The sequence below is a fragment of the Polypterus senegalus genome, chromosome 6 (assembly GCF_016835505.1).
Source record: "Polypterus senegalus isolate Bchr_013 chromosome 6, ASM1683550v1, whole genome shotgun sequence".
Classification (NCBI taxonomy): domain Eukaryota; kingdom Metazoa; phylum Chordata; class Cladistia; order Polypteriformes; family Polypteridae; genus Polypterus; species Polypterus senegalus.
The window spans coordinates 893,813-912,925 of NC_053159.1; the positions used below are offsets into that span (position 1 = coordinate 893,813).

The following is a 19,113-nucleotide window of genomic DNA, read 5'->3' on the forward strand; positions in this document are numbered from 1 at the left end:
CTTTATTGTCATCATTTATTGGTTTAAAGGAATTGTTTTGTGTTGCAAATGATTTTCAAAATACATTGATGGAGTTGTTTCATATACAAAAGTGGCTAATAAGAAATTCAACTTACTTCACTTGCAAGAGTGTTTGCGTCCTTCAGCGTCTGGTACACTTTACTCTCCTTTAAGTCAAACTGTGGTCGCTTTCCTTTTATCTCCTTGTCAAACTTTTCCTTGTACTTCACCTGTAGTTTAAATAAACAGAGTTTGTCTCGGCTCTCTAGCACCCACAACATGAAGCAGTGTGGTCTGAGCTGGCGACAGGACAAACGATCAAAGAAGAACACAGAGGTCAACCTGATTATAGTTTGTGTCATGAGAAATGATGTAAAACATGTCAGCTGCAACTAACACTGACAGAACTTCTTAAAGAAGAAACTTGCTTTTGCATTTCCCTTGAAGCAAACTATAACTCAAAAGAAAGATGACATTCGTAGACTTACTTAAACACCCAGCTCTTTTAGGGCTATGCCTGTTGGAAAGCCATCTTCAGTCATGTCCTCTCTATGACTGAAAGCGTTATGGCACTCTACTGTCACTAAAATCGTTTTGTGAAACAATGAAAGTCTTTGCACAGCCTTAATAGAGTGGATGACAGAGAGAGGGCAGGCAACAAGGTGATGCTTCAAAATAAGGGCGCATGAATAAGATCTTTGTAAAATAAGAAATATTTGGATGCTTGTCCAAATTGCAATATTTTGTAGATTCAGACATCTGCTGAGTAAATCATTCATTTGTAATAATAAATGAACATGTTCACCTGTAGTTATAAAACATTTCAATCTATTTTACTATACTGTAGTATAACGTAGGGTGGCATGGTGGGTTCAAGTTCCACACCTGTGCACTGTCTGTGCCGAGTCTGTGAGGCCTTCCCAGGACTTTGTGGTTTTCCTCCCAAAGGTGTACAGGTGACGTAAATTGAACCACATGAGTGAGCCAATGTGATGGACCGTCACCCTGTCTTGGGCCTACTTCTGTGTCCCTGGTATGCACAGGGTATGTTGTGCAGTAGGACTCCATAGAATTGGAAGTATGATTTTGCTTTTTAAAGTATCACATGACAGTTAATACGAAGTTCTGTCTTAGTAGTGAGACTAGGAAACAATGCCATACAAATCAGCAATACAGTTTCAACTACTGTACGGTTTTTAGCAGCATTTTCCATGCTAAGATAGAGAAGTGATGAGATATCAGCCACTTCTGATTAAAGTCAGCATATTGTATATTCAGTAAGTCTAAAACGTTCCATGTATTTGTTTAATTGACATGGCACCGTTCACAGGCTCTCCCCACCAGCTACAGCACGGCATATCCAGCATTCTTTACTTGGGGTGGTCTGCTGACTTGCTGATCCAGCTGAATATAATCCTGGCATCAGCAGACACAAGGTGGACAAATGTCCTCAAAAGGAACCCTCCACCAGGACCCACTGAGCACCATCTCAAACAGACGTGAACAACAACTGCATCCACATCAGGGAAACCACAGCACTGGAAACCAGTCTGAGGAAGGAGACTGGAGGTCCAATGGGGAGAGAATCTGTATGACATGTCAGCTCTAAGCGCACGGAGGTGACAATGACAGCTAGGCTTGGGTTATTAGTTACCATTTACAAACTCAACAGAATGTGAACCAATCATTTTATAAAGTCTTATTCATGTCATCATTTTACAGAGGTTTCTGCTATTGGGATATTACAAAGAACATACAAATATAAACATGAAAATATAGATCAGAAAAGTTGTCTTTGTGGTCGAGTCTAGCAGACACACAAGATGAAAACACACAAGTTATTGAGACTTTCTAGCCCCATTTAAAATGTCAAGTGCCATAATCTGCATTTTATTTAGTGAGTTGACCACTTAATGTCATTCATTGGTTTACTGTGGTAAGATGTGCTATCTATAGTGGGGCAATCTTTCGTGTCATTTTGTCACATAGCTCGGCACACTGTCGAATCAATCTTAAGGTGTTATTATTGGAACTTTTACAAATACAATAAAGTCGCCACCACTTGCATAATTTCAGAGACGAGTTGTTCCAAATGACAATAAAGCAAAGGAATTACAGAAAGATAGTTGGTTATCGCTTACATGTCTTTTCACAATATTTGCAATTAAAAGTACATGAAGAATAAAATATTCAGTAAGTCGTCATTTAAACTTGAGTTAACAAAGAATAATATCAATTTGAACTTATAGCAATGTGGAACTTCTGCAAAAACACTCTTAAGAATGTACAAAGTAGACAGCAGCCCAGTAGAATGCCTCATACTGTATGAGAATTGTGCCATACAGGCAGTCAGAGTTTTGGTGGACAATGGATGCCCCCCATGGTGAGGAGTATTGAGGGAACACCAGAGAAGCAAGAGAATGAGAGAAAATGGTGCTCTGGAAGGAAGGTGGAACGAGGCCACTAGATCAAGAGCTAGGCATGACTGACTTTCGACTTGGGCTAGCAGGAAGAAGGGCCATTTAAGAAATTGCTCTTATTTAACATTGATCAATTTTGTGTTTCCAATGCCAGGCATGAGAAACAAAAGAAATATGAGAAGAAACAGATGGGTTTGTAGTAGGAACTGGACATGACAATTTGGCATCTGCAAATAAATGGTAGGCTAATAATGTCAACTAAGTAACAAGTGAAAAAAAGTAAAAATAGAAGACAGACAAGCAGAGGGACCCCGAGACACTGGGGGCACCTTACATTACTAGTCAGGGCATTTATTTTCTTAAGATGTCTCATCTGAGGGGTGTCATAAGAAGCAGCTCCATGCCCTTTCAGCTTTTCAGCCTCCACCTACAAAGCGTAGCAACAGCAACATTAGAGCAGTGTTAAGAAGCCATGTATGAAATGTGGCACAGATGAGTGTAGAACACGGCCTACTGGAGAAGAACCATCCTCTACTCATTAGTGCAAGCACAACACATTTAAAAGACTAGCCTGTTATTTAAGCTCAGGGTTCTTTAAGTAGGTAATGTAGGCAAGTACTGTATATTAACTCTATACACACATGGCACAGACAATACATTCATTATTGGCAGGACACTTCTGGATATATTAATATGTTAACTAAATACACACTGCAGTAAAGCGACATAGACTAAGTATTGGTTAAAACAACAGTTAGAGGAAATCTTTAGTACACGTTTGCCCTACTTGCTTTTCAGCTTCTTTCCTCAAAACACCTAAGGGGCCTTGTGGCTCTTACAAGATGTTCAGCACGGACTTATTCTTCCAAATCAAATTTGTTAATTCCACTAATGAAAACAGAACATGTTCCTACACAAAAGACGTCTACTGCTGCTTAACACAAAGTTAAATGTCTGGCTTTAAAACTCATTTTACATATTAAAGAAATCACTGAAAAAAGGTTCCTTTCGTGTGTCCTTATTATTGTTCATATGAATTTATAACACAGCTGTGGACCAAAAACTAAGTCTAAACAATTTACAGAAGAAAGAAAACCGAGTTCCCTCTTACCTGACTTGTAAGCTTGGACACTTCTTTAGCAAGCTCGATATCAGGGCGGTTAATCAGGCTGCCCCCACGGGTGACTTCTTTACGAGCTTTGGCTCTGTACTCAATCTGTGAAACAAACAGCCAAGTCTTTAAGGCTCTTTATCCTTGCGATTTCTAGTCTGTCCGTCTGCACTCGGGGACTATGCTGCACGTTTACAAAACTACTCCTAAAATACAGACTTGTATCCATGATGTTGAAATTTGCACTCAATCTCGACATCTTGGACATTTTTCACAGATCAAATTTATCAGCAGGTGATGACAATTTCAAATCTGTTCTTTTTACTGAAATTGAAGGGACAACTGAAAAGATGTACAGTCTGTTTGTCAATCCTCATACTGTGACTTTGATTCATTACGGTTATTGCAGCAGCTCTCTTTTGACAGATAGGACAATTTGAAAGCATTACTCACATCACTGATTAGTTTTGCAGCCTGTGTAGCCTTCCTGATGTCGGGTCGGTCTGCCACTGGGGTGTACTGCAGTTTGGCCTTGGCCTCTTGCTTATAGGCAATCTGAAGAGCAAGAAATACTTTACTTAATAAACACTAATGTGACTCCTGGATTCCTATTAGTATTCTCTCCTCCTTAAAATGTTCATTTTCTAACTAGGATTCACCATATTGCTTCTTATTTAGCTGATGCCTTTCACCAAGGCAGCTTACAACATCTGAGATACAACTAGTTACATTGCTTTTGTTTTTCCAGTTGGAGCACAAGCAGTTGAAGTGACTTGCTCATAGTCATATACCGGTGTCACAGCCTCAGGATCTGAAGGCCAAAGCCTTAACCACCATGTGTGCCACAGCAGTAAAGAGCCACATATGCAAACAAGCCTCCATTTTAAGGGGAATCCACCCAAGGGATGCACTGATGTTTGGCCAGTTTTACTGAAAACAAAAGCAACTAAATTAAAATATCTTCTTCTTCTGGCTGCTCCTGTTAGGGTTGCCACAGTGGATCATCATCTTCCATATCTTCCTGTCCTCTGCATCTTGTTCTCTTACACCCATCACCTGCCTGTCCTCTCTCACTACTCCATAAACCTTCTCTTTGGCCTTCCTCTTCTCCACTTCCCTGGAAGCTTTAACCTTAGCACCCTTCTCCCAATATACCCTTCATCTCTCCGCTGCACAGGTCCAAACCAACAGCATCTCGCCTTTCTGACTTTGTCTCCCTACCATCCAACTTGAGCCAACCCTCTAATGTCCTCATTTCTAATCCTGTCCATCCTCATCACACCAAATGCAAATCTTAACATCTTTATCTCTGCCACCACCTCCAGCTCGGTCTCCTGTGCCACCGTCTCCAGCCCACATAACACAGCTGGTCTCACTACTGTCCTGTAGACCTTCCCTTTCTCTCTTGCTGATACTCGTCTGTCACAAATTACTCCTGACACTCTTCTCCACTCATTCCACCCTGCCTGCACATTTCTTCACCTTTCTATCACACTTCCCGTTACTCTGAATTGTTGATCCCAAATATTTAAACTCATCCACCTTCACCAACTCTACTCCCTCTCATTCACACACATGTATCCTGTCTTGTTCCAACTGACCTTCATTCTCCACCTCTCCAGGGTCTCCATGACCTGCTCTCTACTATTGCTACAGATCACAATGTCGTCAGCAAACATCACAGTCCATGGGGACTCCTATCTAATCTCGTCTGTCAGCCTGTCCATCACCATAGCAAATAAGAAAGGCCGCACAGCCAATCCCTGATGTAATCCCACCTCCGTCACTCCTACCGCAGTCCTTACCATGGTTACACTTTCCTTGTACATATCCTGTACCACTCTTATATACTTCTCTGCCACTCCCGACTTCCTCATACAATACCACAACTCCTCTCAAGGCAACCTGTCATTTTCTTTCTCCAGGTCCACAAAGACGCCAACTCCTTCTGGCCTTCTCTAAACTTTTCCATCAACACCCTCAGAGCAAACATCTCATCTGTGGTGCTCTTTCCTGGCATGAAACCATCCTGCTGCTCACTAATCATCACCTCACTTCTTAACTGACCTTCCACTACTCTTTCCCATAACTTCATGCTGTGGCTCATCAATTTTATCCCTCTGTAGTTACTACAGTCCTGCACATCCCCCTTATTCTTAAATATCGGCCCACCAGTCCACTTCTCCATTTCTCATCATCCTCTCACTTTACATTAAACAATCAGGTTAAAAACTCCACTGCCGTCTCTCCTGAACACCTTCATGCTTCCACAGGTATGTCATCTGGACCAACGGCCTTTCCATTCTTCATCCTCTTCATCACTGTCCTTACTTCCTCCTTACTAATCCGTTGCACTTCCTGATTCACTATCTCCACATCATCCAACCTTCTCTCTCTCTCATTCTCTTCATTCATCAGCCTCTCAAAATCCTCTTTGCATCTCTTTGCTTGTTTCCATCTTTATCCTTTATCACCCTAACCTGCTGCACATCTTTCCCAGCTTGGTCCCTCTCTGTAGCCCACCGGTCCTTTTCTCCCTCCTTAGTGTCCAACCTCTCATACAACTCATCATACGCCTTTTCTTTAGCCTTCGCCACCTCTCTCTTCACCTCGCGTTTCATCTCTCTTGTCTACTTTCTGCATCTCTCCAACTATCTGAGTACAACTAAATTAAAATATAACATGCAAAAATATGTGGTCTGCATGCCTGCATGGAGTCGAATACACATAGGACAGGATTGTGTTAAATAATACAATTAAAAATGGATCTTTTGTCAGTACTTGACAACTTTTACTTAGAATAGAATATCCTTACTTTCCATATAAGTTTACAGAAGACTAGAACTGCACTTTTTTTATAGACTTCACACTTTATCAAAGATGAGTCAACAAAGCGGTGAAACAAAAGCTAATTTTTCTAGGTATCTTAATGTGAGTTCCCATCATAATCCCAGAATGAATAAGAATCTATGAAACGTTTTAGGGCCATTCCAGCCCACTGCTCCACTCTGATACTTACATTACTTTGATTCTTTGCCACCTCCATTGCGTGAGTAATGTCAGGAGGTGCCACCATCAAAGAATAGTTGGATTTGCCTTTCTCTTTCTCAAACTTCTCACTGTATTGTTTCTGTGGAGGGAATAGCACGTGATTCATAAAACAATTCCACCAGAGAGTGAAAGTCAAACTCAAAAGCCTACAAAGTCCATAGGCGGTTTACTTTTATGCGAGTGTTCTCAACTTGAATTGGGGAGAAAGTTAAACAATTCTGTTTAAGGGAATAATACTAAGATAAGAGCAGATGTTATGTCAGCCAAATATGCAAGAGCTATCGGGAATTGTAAATGAACAGCTCAAATTTAGAGTTAACAAAGAAGATGCACTTTACCTTCAGATGATGCAACATGTCTTATCGAGTTTTGAATGATTAATTTCTGTAAAAAATGCCTGCTACTGATTCCACTTTTGAAGAAGCGTCAGATATGTGATCTATAGTAATAAAAGGCAAAGCCCTCACTCACTCACTCACTCACTCACTCACTCACTAATTCTCTAACTTCCCGTGTGGGTGGAAGGCTAAAATTTGGCAGGCTCATTTCTTACAGCTTCCTTACAAAAGTTGGGCAGGTTTCATTTCGAAATTTATAACTGGAACCTATTTTTCTCCATATACTGTAATGGAGTTGAGCTCAATGGCTGTGGGGGGCGGAGTTTTGTGTGACATCATCATGCCTCCCATGTAATCACGTGAATTGACTGTCAACGCAGTACATAGAAAACCAGGAAGAGCTCCAAAAAGCGCTGAAGAAAACATGCATTATATAATTGAGAAGGCAGCGAAACAATAAGAAGCGAGCGAGTGACATATACAACCATATTTATGAGTGCTGCTACTTCGGAAACAAAGCATGGTGTAAACCTAAAGTTTAAATTTAGTTCATAGACAGGCTGCCACTGGCGTTTCTCATGCCCACGGGTAATGCGGGATACAAGTTTAATGAGAGGACGCAGGATATAAACGAGAGTTTTGATCATTTTGTAACTAAGTTAAAATTGCAGGTCAAGGGCTGTGCTTATGCAAATTCCGAGAGACTGTGTTTGTGGAGGGATTGACAGTTAAGGCGGGTGGGGGAGTCACGTCATCATCTCCCCTCCCAATCACCTCATTTCGCTCTGAGCTGAGCTCTGCAGCTAACGCAGTCTTGCGGAAGCAACTTCGTCAGACTGCCACCAAATACTCACAGAAAAATCCACAAGTTAATACACACGCTGTCTCTAGAGTTTCTCCACACTGAATCCTCCAGGCACTACTTACAAAAGGTTACATTGACAATCGTGTTACATTATTTTAAAAATGTTTCCTTTTCTTAGCACAAGCACAGCTGAGAAGCTTCGATGCATGTGCTCCATAACACGTTAAAAAATCACGCATTTAATCACACTTTGCATTACAAGCAAAGGGGAACTTCTGTCAATGCATGATTTCCTGGTACACGGATTACATTGATGCACACATCAGAGCTACAAAAATGTAGCAGTCGGAAGAAAGCGCGTTGCTATGACTGATTGGAGGAAAATTTCGTTTCAAAAGACTACCCGACGGAAGCCTTGATAAAAGCGGGGTTTTGTGCATATATATACTGTATATATGTGTATATATATGTTTATGTGTGTGTGTATATATATATATATATATATATACAGCAACACTCATGACAATGACAATGTCAATCATGTTACATTATTATTAAAATGTTTCCTTTTCTTTTTCATTACTTCTTTAACACACTACTTCTCCGCTGCGAAGCGCAGGTATTTTGCTAGTATTTGATAAACATTACGATTTAGGCAGATGCTATGGGCTAATCAGCACAATATAATTAATACACAGAGCATCCGTTCAAATGTTTTTTCCCAGAAGTGAACTAAAACTGCTCGGTGTCACCCAGATAGAATCACTCATGATGGGTTTAAACTTTTTATTGTACATTCACTGCAGCCACAGGCAGCAAATCACGCTGATTCTTCTCTAACTCTCAAAGAAAACTCCATTTTTCTAATGTCACAGAAATTCACTTTAATATAAATGAATGATTTGTGCCATGTATATGTTGCTCCCCCTTTAACTGTTCTGCACTAGATTATCCAATGAATTTATTTTCCTGAAACACGTACATTATGTGCCCGGTCTTGCTTATTGCTGAATTCAGTTGATCTTGACAGGGGTTTTAGTTATCATTAACATTTTATGATGAATAGTGGCCCAGTGGTAGTGTTGCAACCTCACAGAAAGGAGAGCAGGGATCACATACCAGGTCCTCCCAGCGTGGACTTAAAATGTCCTACTTCAGTCAGTGTGGGTTTCCTGTCACAGTCCGAAGACATGCAGGTTAGGTGGATTGGCGGCACTAAATTGGCCCTGGTGTGTGTGTGTGTGTTTGTGTCCCCCTGTGATGATCTTGTGCCCCACACATCCCTGTCCATGATTTAGAGGGTTTAGAAGTTCAATGGAAATTCTGGAAGACATGATCACCAAACAAACAGCCCACTGTACCTTGCTAAGGATCTGAGAGACCTCCTTGACATGAACTGTGTCACGGGTTTCTGGCATTGTTGTGTAGGAGCCATGGGGGAGTTCCTTCTTGCTGGCTTCCTTGTACTTATTCTGCACACAATCAAAGAGTTCAAATTAAAATGTACAAAAAAAAAAAAAAATACAAAGAGAGGGAGTAAGTAACCAAACAGGCTGCAAATGAGCGACAAACGATGAGATGTTACATTGTCAAATCGTATTACACCGATTAAATAAACACAAATCAAACATTAAATACTGTAAATAAATACAAGCGTACATGAAAAGTTAAACATGTAAAGAAATAATCGTGTAGTTATTAAATACAATAAGATGCAACTGGATTAACCAGGTAAAGGAATGAAAACCGCCAACTTCCGTACCTCTGACACGAGGGGGCCAACGGACTTTGCGTGAATGATCTGAGGGGTGTCTGGCACGGCTATGTATGTGCCCTTTGACTGTTCATACTTTTGTTTGTATTTCACCTGAAAAAAGCAGATAAGGAGTCATTTTACTACAAGACACAATGATCCAAATTTCTAATTGTAATAAGCCACACATCTTGAAGAAACCCAAAAAGGAAACATTACAAGCTTCTCTAGAATTGCAATTCATTAGGATATTTTCAAAAATGTTTACACAGTACACAGACAGAAAGCAGCTCAGCTCCAGACTGTCCTAAACTTGTATTTAACAGCTGACAGAATATCAATCACTTAAAAGTTATGACAGCCATCGAAGGAAGACAAATAAATGGATGCAGTCAGTGGTGACTTCAACTCTATGGATTTACTGTCTGGAGCATTTGAAATTCACCCTTGAAATGCCCACATTAAACTGCAACAATTCAGGATGAAGTGTGAGATTTCACTTTCTACACTTTAGCATTCAGTACCACCAGATTTATTTATGCAGATACACATACTTTTAATCAACTATGTGATTTAGAACTCACGAAAAACGACTTGTTAAACAGACTCTGAAAGAACACATTAGGATTGGCGTTCCACTAACTGAAATCACAGCACCGTTACGTGGTTAACTCTGCTGGGTACAAAGATTCTGATATGGCCTCTTCTAAAACCGACTTAACTAGCAACATGTCTGCCAATGATAAAGAACTCACTGCAAAAATGTCCTTCCATCACGAACGAAAAACAATTTTTGGTGCAGGCAGGCCCACCATTTATTAGACGTTCTAGAACACCACCTAGCGTTTGTCTCCGTTAACATGAGGATAGCAGTCAATTTCTAGTCTAAGGAGCCGACACCTAAGCTTTCTTTATTCTATATATATAATTCACTAAGGCAAGACAACCATGGAAAGCACGCCGGAAGGAGCGTGGATTCACTAAGCTGCCGACAAGTGAGACACCTATGGCACACGCAGGAAGGAGCCACGCCCACCAACTCCTGGCACCTCTGAGCCACGTTGACTGTTCATAGAGGCGTGTTTCTCGCGGAGGTGAGTCGCCGTATGCAGCATGTAAAACGGTTTGCGAGGGGTATCCCATGGGATCCTTAAAACAATCTTTTACAACTGAGGTTAAAACACAATGAAGTAAGCAGTCTTTAAAAACTGTTTTACACGCTGCATACAGCAATTCGCATCCGCAACAAACATGCGTCTTCTTAGGTGCTCCTGCAGGAACACGGAAAGTCTACATGAGTCACAGGTACATCTGGACTGTGCAAAGATGACAACGACTCAAGTGACGAGTTGGAGGTGGGCACATGAGTGATGGCGGTCCGCCACTTTTCAGTCACGGACGATTGTGTGTTGGTTCGTTCCATGCATTGTTACAATGTTGCTTTTCTTGCTGATTTATTACATTACCGATTTTTCAAATGTTAATTTTCTCCATGTGCTTAAAAATCATTAAAAAACCGGCCTGATTATGCGGCGTATGGTACGCCGCGGGTTGGCTAGTTCTATATATTTTTTTAAATTCTAAGACATAATGACCTTCTGGCTGTAAATGTAAAATGGTGTGTAGCTAACATCATCAGAAATACATCATCCTTCTTAATAAAAGAATAAGTGCTTATGGATCTGTGTATCTGTCTGGTAGCTATGTCTCTGTTATATGCAGTTTGTTAGGGGATTTGTCAAAGCAGTGCCATTGTTTGTGATGGAATGAAAAATGTTAATGCTGAGTAGGTCACTGCCAGACAGACAGGAATCGGCCAATTAGAGTTTAACCCAACTGAGAGGAGTAGCCCAGTTAGTAGGCCTGATTTTATTCCACCAGTATGGAGTTGTGAACTTTAAACTGAGCACTTGAGGTAACACAGATTACTTTGTTCTGGATATACAGTACACGCCTAACACTGAGTGTCACACCTAACAGTTTTAAATTAATGCACAGAATTTTCCCATACACTACAAGATCAAAATGTATTTACTCTCTGGTGTTACTTGTGCAAATAATAAAAATGAAATGCCATAAAACATACTTCGCTAGCCATCTCATTATTCTTTAAAGCCAGGACGGTGTTCTTGTCGTCAGTCACAGACAGCTTGCAGCCCTTCAGGGACTCCCTGTCATATTTATATTCAACCTAAAAGAGAGCAGCAGAATGAAAAGCAAGAAAGTTCATGCAAGACTGCAGACACAAATGAAAATGAACTTAAAGTCGGAATTTAAAGCAGGGCATTGATTTTTAAAAGACGTTTAAAAAAGTTTTTTTTTTTTTTCCCAAGATTATACTTAAATACTAAAGGCAGTTTTTACACTTTGAATTTTAATTCATTTCACCTGGGTTTTTAGGTATGTTACTAAGTGGAAAATTATTATTATAGGTTAATAAATAATAACAATAATACTACATTTTATTTATATAGTGCCTTTCCCATGCTCACAGGCTGTAAGACCAATTCAAAATAATCTAAAATAGAAAGCCTTTTTCAACAGGGAGAATGATGATAAAAACAGACAATATTTGATATTTTCTACTAATTACTGCAAGAGTTAACCAATGTCTTTGTCAAAATGTTATCTGCTATTCCTCATTGCCATGTTGCTTACATCACTCTGTTGTAAGGACGTCTTGTAAGCATGAACAAAGTCGGGCCTGTCAGCGGTGAACAGCCACTTGGCTTTGGTCGCTTCGTACTTCTTCTTATAGTCGAGCTACAAAAAAAAACAAAAACAACACACTGACCAAAGCATCACTTCCTGTCTTCGGTGCACAAAAACATACCACAGCAAAATAAAAGTGTCAGAAATGTTTTGTACAGATTGGCATTTAATATCCAATAGCGTGGGGGGTCTACACAGGCTGACACTAAAAGGCAATCCTTTCAAAAATATAATTAGGATCATTTACAAAAACATGTAACATTTTATGACATGCATGAAAATTATTAGGAAATAAATACAAAGAATCACAATCAAATGCATAGTTTTTAAAGTACAACTTTATTGTGTTGCTAAATATGTCCCATTTTCTTGTTAATCAAATTTTTTGTTTTTGTTACAAAGGAACAGAATTGCCATTTCCCTGTCACTCACCTTCTAACTAATAAATGTGTACACAGTAAATTTTAAAAGTAGTGCCTGCAAACGTGTGCTGTTAAAAAATTACTGAAAGACAATACAAATAAAACCTGAAATGAAGATGAACTTACATTGCTGATATGCTTGTATGCGTCTTTGGCAGCCTTGATCTCGACAGCATCTGGGGCAATGTTAATGTGGGCCTTGTTCTTTTCATATTCCTCCTTGTACTTCAACTGAAGAAAGAAAGAAAGAAAGAAAGAAAGAAAGAAAGTCACTCAAAGCCAGCTGGGTTCAGAAGATGAAATGGACTTTAACATAAATCTAGACGAATGCTGTGCATTTCAACACTGGGCACCTTTGACTTAGATGGTGTTTAATGTTCATAAACCTATCCCAGCAATTATGTGACAAGCAAGCTGTGGCTTAAAGTTTTATTACAGTGAACGACTACTGAAAAAGAATCAAAGCCCAATTTTGGACTCAAAGTTCACATTTGTACAGTTCAGGCTTCTGTTTTTTTGACAGGATGCTTATGCTATTCATCTGCATGTTTCAGTTTTCTCTAAAACTATTTTATTTACTGTATGTTTGTACGGGTGATGCCACTCATTGCCTTTGACTGCCACTCACTTGGCTCAGTCTGTCCTTCACTTTCTTCATATGCTGAAGTGCAGGGGTGTCGTGCCCAAGTGTGTAGCCTTTCGCTTTGTTCTTGTGATATTCCATCTTGTAAATGATCTGCAATGACATGTTTCAGAAGTTAACAGTTTGTCAAACATAATACATAAACTCAATAAAAGAAGCTGTGTGTTGATTTTATTTTAAAAGTGAGGTATGCTGTCTGGAATAACACTCTATAAGAAAAGATCAGTACAACAATTCTGTTCAGTAAAAAGTACCACATTTTCTTTTCTTCTCCTGCATTAAATATAAGGTTTAATGATTCACTACGTTAGTTTCATCCTCCGACAGAGCAATGAGAGGTTAAATAACTTGTGTAGATGAGGTCAAGTACACATCCTCAGTCCCTCCACCTCTTCTACACTTTTTGTCACCTGTACATTGACAGCACGCCGTTCTTGTCAACAGGACTAGATGACGTACAGGAATGACGAGAGAAGCTGCTTTGTTTCCCTCCCCAGAACTCAAAGGTAAGCTAAAGGCTTCAAGGAGGATATGCAGATACTACTGAGACTTTAATATATTTTAGTGTTATAAATAACTCATTTACTGCAATATACTGGGCACCACAGCATTGTGTTAACGTTTCCAAAGTGAAAGATTTGAATCATGGAAATAACTGATCAAACTAACTGTGATGAACTAATGAACTTGAATAAGCAGCAGAATCCAGCAGCACTACCTAAGAAGATCAACCAAATGAATGAAAGTAGAAGGCCCGTCGGGTTGGCATTCTGTCAGTTCCCAGTTTGATGCCTGGGTATTGTCAGCACTGCCATCTGCTTGTGGTCTGATTAACAGAACTACCTGATAATGAAAACTGAGAGCCAGATGTGAGATCACATTTTACTGAAAACAGCAGGAGGATGAAGTCACTCACGTCACTGATGTTCTTGCCGACTTTCTGAGTACGTGTGTGCTCTGGCGTGTCCAGCACTGAAGTATATTTGTCCTTCTCCTTCTCATATGCTCGCTTGTACTTCCACTAAATATGTAAATAAAATAAATAAATAAGACTGATAAGTCAAAAGTAAAGATATAGTCAAAAACAAAACAATCCTCTTTCACATACAGATACTTTAAAATATTGGGAATGGTGGAATATGCAAAATGATTCCCAATAACTACAGTTTAAATAAATGTATGTTTAAAAAGACTGGGATTCAAAGCAGAAAATATTACTTTAACTCTTGGCTGAAAACAGTGCTTATATGAATATAAATAAAAGATTTTAGAAATAAATATGCTCAGGATGAAGTCAGATGTTGCTGTCTGCTAAAGAATAAGACCCATGACAAGGGGGGTTCAAATAAGCAAAAGCACTGACACTGGAGGGCGCCCTCGACAGTCAGAGAGGGGTGACCCGAGTATGTCCACTAGAGCTTGGAATATGGATACATGGTGGGCAAAGGGCCCTTTAAGAGGGGCTTGAAGTGACCCATGGATTTGGTATAAATGGGACCTCATTTACTTAAAAGAACAAATTTGAACCCATAAGACGTAGAGAAACCTATCTGGTGGGAGGTAGGGAGCTATAATTGGTGAAAGGAAATACTCTGAAGCTGGCACAGAACAGGAGGCTCCATGCCATTTTTAAATGCTTTGAATCCAAGTTTCTAAGAAATAACACAAGAGGTGCAAATTTCAGCATTCTCTATAGCTACTTGTGACAAAGAAGGCCGAGAGGCGCACCCTGAATGCATTACAAAGTGTGCAGATCATGCATATGGAGTAACACACAGACATGCAATGAGGACACAAGGCAGGCAGGACAATGTCACTTATGCATTTACCTTGTACTGCGAATTGCTCTCACATGTTAAATAAATTATTGATGGCAGAATGTTTAAAATGGCATTTTGGATTTTGGTAACTGAAGGTGTTGTTGTTTGAACTGATGTACAAAACACATGTGCATACTTATTGGGATTGTGAACAGAAAAAGAAAATCAGTGACATGAACTGAGACTTTGGATTACTCTGTAAATATTAATGGGGGGCTCGACTTTAATAAGTCGGTATGCATAAAAATCTCCTATGAGACCAATGAGTGACCAAAACACTGACAACCACACTGGCCTGCAATACTACTGGGTCGGGAGAGCTAAATTCAGGAGTGTTCTTCTAGAGGGTTAACTAAGCAGCATGGAAGTAAGGAATGACATGAGAGGCAAGGGTGTTGTTGAGATGCAGGAAGGGGAATAGGCAGCACTACAGGGAAGCATTCGCCAAGGGTTTGTCTGTTACCTGGCTCCACTGGTTTGTGTTGTAAAGAGCAATCAGGATATCCGGCCTCAGAATTTCATTGCAACCTTGCTGCAATAGACGCTTGGCCACAGACTTATACTTTTTCTGTCAATGAAGATACGTAGCATGCAAAGAATGAAGAAACACAGAAAAGACAAGACAGCAATGGCGAATATCGAGCAAATGACAGACATCCCCACCAGTCACCCATTGTCTACTCCAGTGAACTCTCTGGTTTTTCAAAATCCTGGATGGCGCCCGTTGTCAAATTTCTCTCTTACAATAAAGATCAATATCACCAGTGAGTTTAAATAATAAAGAACGAGATGTATCAAATCATTTTTGTAAAATTTCATGGTGTTTTCTCAATTTGTTACGGACATTTCCAGGATCAGTGAAATTCTGCCACTGGTAAGGAAGAAAAATGAAAGTTGCAGAGGAGTAAACAGAGTGAAGCAGGTATGCACACACAAAATGTCTGGGAGGCACTTTGGGTGGCAGAAAAGACTCAAGATATTTGATACATGAAATGGAAGTAAAGGGCCATAGCTGGAAACTATGACATCCTTGGTTGTTGAAGATCTCATGCAAGGCTACAGCGCCAAAGTTACGGGCCACTTGACAATCCAAGCTGCCTTTTAATTTTACCTGACTTAGCAGCTCGTTAGCATGTTTGGCCAGGATGTTTCTAGGATCATCAACAACACTGGTGTACTTATCCTTGGTCTTCTCATATTGAGCTTTGTACAGCTTCTGCTCAGAATGTCACAACATTATTTGGACAATGAACTAACAAACACTAGGCACACTATCTTTACATTTTTAACTTAGCTATGTGTAGCTTTTATAAGTTAAAACATAATCATCACAACACTGAAGTGGCAAATAATATTGAACTGACAATCCTCTTTGGTTTTACAAAAAAACACAAAATTTAATGCCCCATATGGAGGAAAACTGATTTAGATTTTTCAGGTGCTCAATCTGTAAAAAACAGATAAGAGTAATTAAACAAATACAATAGGAAGAAAAAAGAAACCGCTGTAACATTACTACAACACTTTCAGTTGAAGCTGCTGCTGCTGCACACTGTCCTTCATAGGAAAGAATACGATAGATAGATAGATAGATAGATAGATAGATAGATAGATAGATAGATAGATAGATAGATAGATAGATAGATAGATAGATAGATAGATTTAGTTTCATAACAATAAAATTTAATCTTTCAATCTTTTCAAATGTTGATTTTTTAAATCAAGACAATGTGCAGTCTTTATCAGGACTGGCTCAGTAAAAGAGAAGATATAAAATAAAGTCCGATTGTATGGTCTAACAAATATTCTACTATACAAATGAAGCTATTATGAAGTACAAATAAAAGTTGACGTTTTTAAACAAAATGTGTTTAATAACGAGTAGCTTATTACTTTTAGCACTTCTCTTTACCATTCTAAGTTAGATTCCCAGACCAAATGCCCATCACTCACCTCATTAACCAGCTTTGCTGCCTCTTTGGCTGTGTGGAAGAACGGAGAGTCCACTGTATATTTGAACTTGTCTCTGTTCTTCTCAAAGGAGACACGGTACTTGTGCTACAAACAAAAACAAGGAAATGCATATGTGGTTTTTTTATTCAAAAAGAGAATTTTCTAATTTCCTGGGCAAAGCCATTCTTGAAGTGATATTATTTTTTCAAAATTGATTTTTCACAAAACAATGACATGATGATCATCAAGTATGCATTTTAAATTGAGACTTGTGTACTTAAGAGTTTAATAATATATAACATGGAAAGATAACACTATGTACTTCATATTATATCAATTTTTTTCATACACCATACAACTCTGTAATGGCCAGTCTGTGGCTTGCTGAACCAGTAACATCACTTCAGAAGAAGCCCACCGAATCAAGCAGCTGATAAAGAAGGCAGGCTCAGTTATGGGATGCCCTCTAGAACCCACTGAAGGTAATAGTGGAGTAGAGAATTAAGACAAAGCTGATAGGCATTATGAACAATTCTTCACATCCGCTCTCTAGCGCCCTAACACTGAGAACTTTCAGCCAACAAAATATTTAGCAGAAATGTGTGAAGAAACACGACTGGGCCTTCTTTATAGCAGTGGTGATTCGACTTTATAACTCCTCACCGTGACTTTTACCTTGAAAAAGTCACAAGCTTTCCTTTCCTTTTTTTAGTTATTCGAGTGTGTATTTGAGAGGGTGGTTGTCCAGTTGTTGTTTGTAACAATATTGTAATATTGATTTATTCATTCAGCTTCTGTAGAAATGCCAAATCCCCCCTTGGTGCCATCCATGTCTCTCGCTTTACATCTGGCTTGACTTCTATTCTTGTCACAGTCATGTAATATGCCAGTACTCATCAGGCAAAAATATGTTGAAATGACTATAAATGCTTGGAAGTATCATCTTATATCACATTATCACATCATCTGTGTCATGTACTTTCAAGAATGTAATTAGCAAAATGAAAATAATTATTTTTTAAATATTAGGAATAATATAATCACTCCTTGGACAGTAATATTCTTGGTGCTTAAAGAGAGGAGTGAATGAGCCAGCCGATCTGTTTCTATCTTTTACAGAAAAATCCCCAGCCCACACTATGAAAGTAAGGTCCCTCTGCTAACTCCTGTCCAGCGTGGCCTGTACAGTACACTTTCTGATTGGGTTACATAATTATTCAACTGGAGATGCCAACAGGTAATGTAACATTTCCAAAGATCAACCAGACCAATTCCAGAATTATAATTGGAACATAAGGCGCAGTGTGACACAAAAACTAAACCCAATTTCCGTGAAAAATCCCTTTTAAGACCACCACTACCCAGGTTGCCAAAACAACAGACTTTATTATTTGAAGTTGCCATGATATGGGATCCCACTGTGACCTTCTTAAAAAGAGAAAGTGTTACAAACTAATTTGTGAAAGTGACAATGCAAAAGCCTTGAATGATAAGGGTCAAGAGTGACATACCTTTGGGCCACTGAAGGGTTTCATTTAAGGATACACAAAGTAACGTACAGATGGGTCCCTTAGACTGCATGTTAGTGGCTTTGTGTTACCTACCATGCTGTAAAGATTCTTATTCTGTCCCGCCAGAACCAGGTCAGGAGTGTCCCAGACATAGCAGCCGATACCCTTCAGCCAGGACAGATCTTCCTTGTATTTCACCTAACAGAAAACAGCAACTCAGTCAGTCTACTCGTACTTCTTTCAACATATTTAATCCCTGACATGCTCCTTGTTAATTTCTGTTAATTTGCAATTTGCACAGCACTTTAAATTAAATGAACAGAACCCCACATAAATAAACGCAACTGAACCAATCAGCATACTACTTGTGAAATCATTTTTCTTAATTAGGCTTGAGGCCTGCTGAAGTCTAACTGGTGTCAGACATGTTGCCATTTCACGGTCATAATCATGAATATTCTTACTCAACAGGTTAATTCATTTTAAAATCTTTACTTTGTACCGCACACTTAAAGCCAAATGAACAGGTGGAGACACACTTGCCGGCCAAGTGTGATCAAGAGGCAACACTGCC

At 39.4% G+C, this 19,113-nt stretch overlaps 1 protein-coding gene across 23 annotated transcripts in view; it reads right to left on the reverse strand.

Annotated features, from left to right (window-relative positions):
* The window catches only part of neb (nebulin), a 162,125-nt gene that overhangs the window by 27,175 nt on the left and 115,837 nt on the right, over positions 1–19,113 (reverse strand). For 21 of the 23 annotated variants that reach the window (XM_039755194.1, XM_039755193.1, XM_039755183.1 and 18 more), the window contains 14 exons: positions 18,633–18,737; positions 17,029–17,133; positions 16,187–16,291; positions 14,172–14,276; positions 13,241–13,348; positions 12,739–12,843; positions 12,137–12,241; positions 11,565–11,669; positions 9,488–9,592; positions 9,087–9,197; positions 6,551–6,661; positions 3,985–4,086; positions 3,532–3,636; positions 117–230 (listed from right to left, as the gene is read on the reverse strand). In XM_039755194.1, the coding sequence (XP_039611128.1) occupies positions 117–230; positions 3,532–3,636; positions 3,985–4,086; positions 6,551–6,661; positions 9,087–9,197; positions 9,488–9,592; positions 11,565–11,669; positions 12,137–12,241; positions 12,739–12,843; positions 13,241–13,348; positions 14,172–14,276; positions 16,187–16,291; positions 17,029–17,133; positions 18,633–18,737 (1,491 nt within the window). Of the gene's footprint in view, positions 1–116; positions 231–3,531; positions 3,637–3,984; positions 4,087–6,550; positions 6,662–9,086; positions 9,198–9,487; positions 9,593–11,564; positions 11,670–12,136; positions 12,242–12,738; positions 12,844–13,240; positions 13,349–14,171; positions 14,277–15,538; positions 15,644–16,186; positions 16,292–17,028; positions 17,134–18,632; positions 18,738–19,113 lie in introns of all 23 variants that reach the window. The other 2 variants (XM_039755182.1, XM_039755204.1) reach the window with 1 other exon arrangement.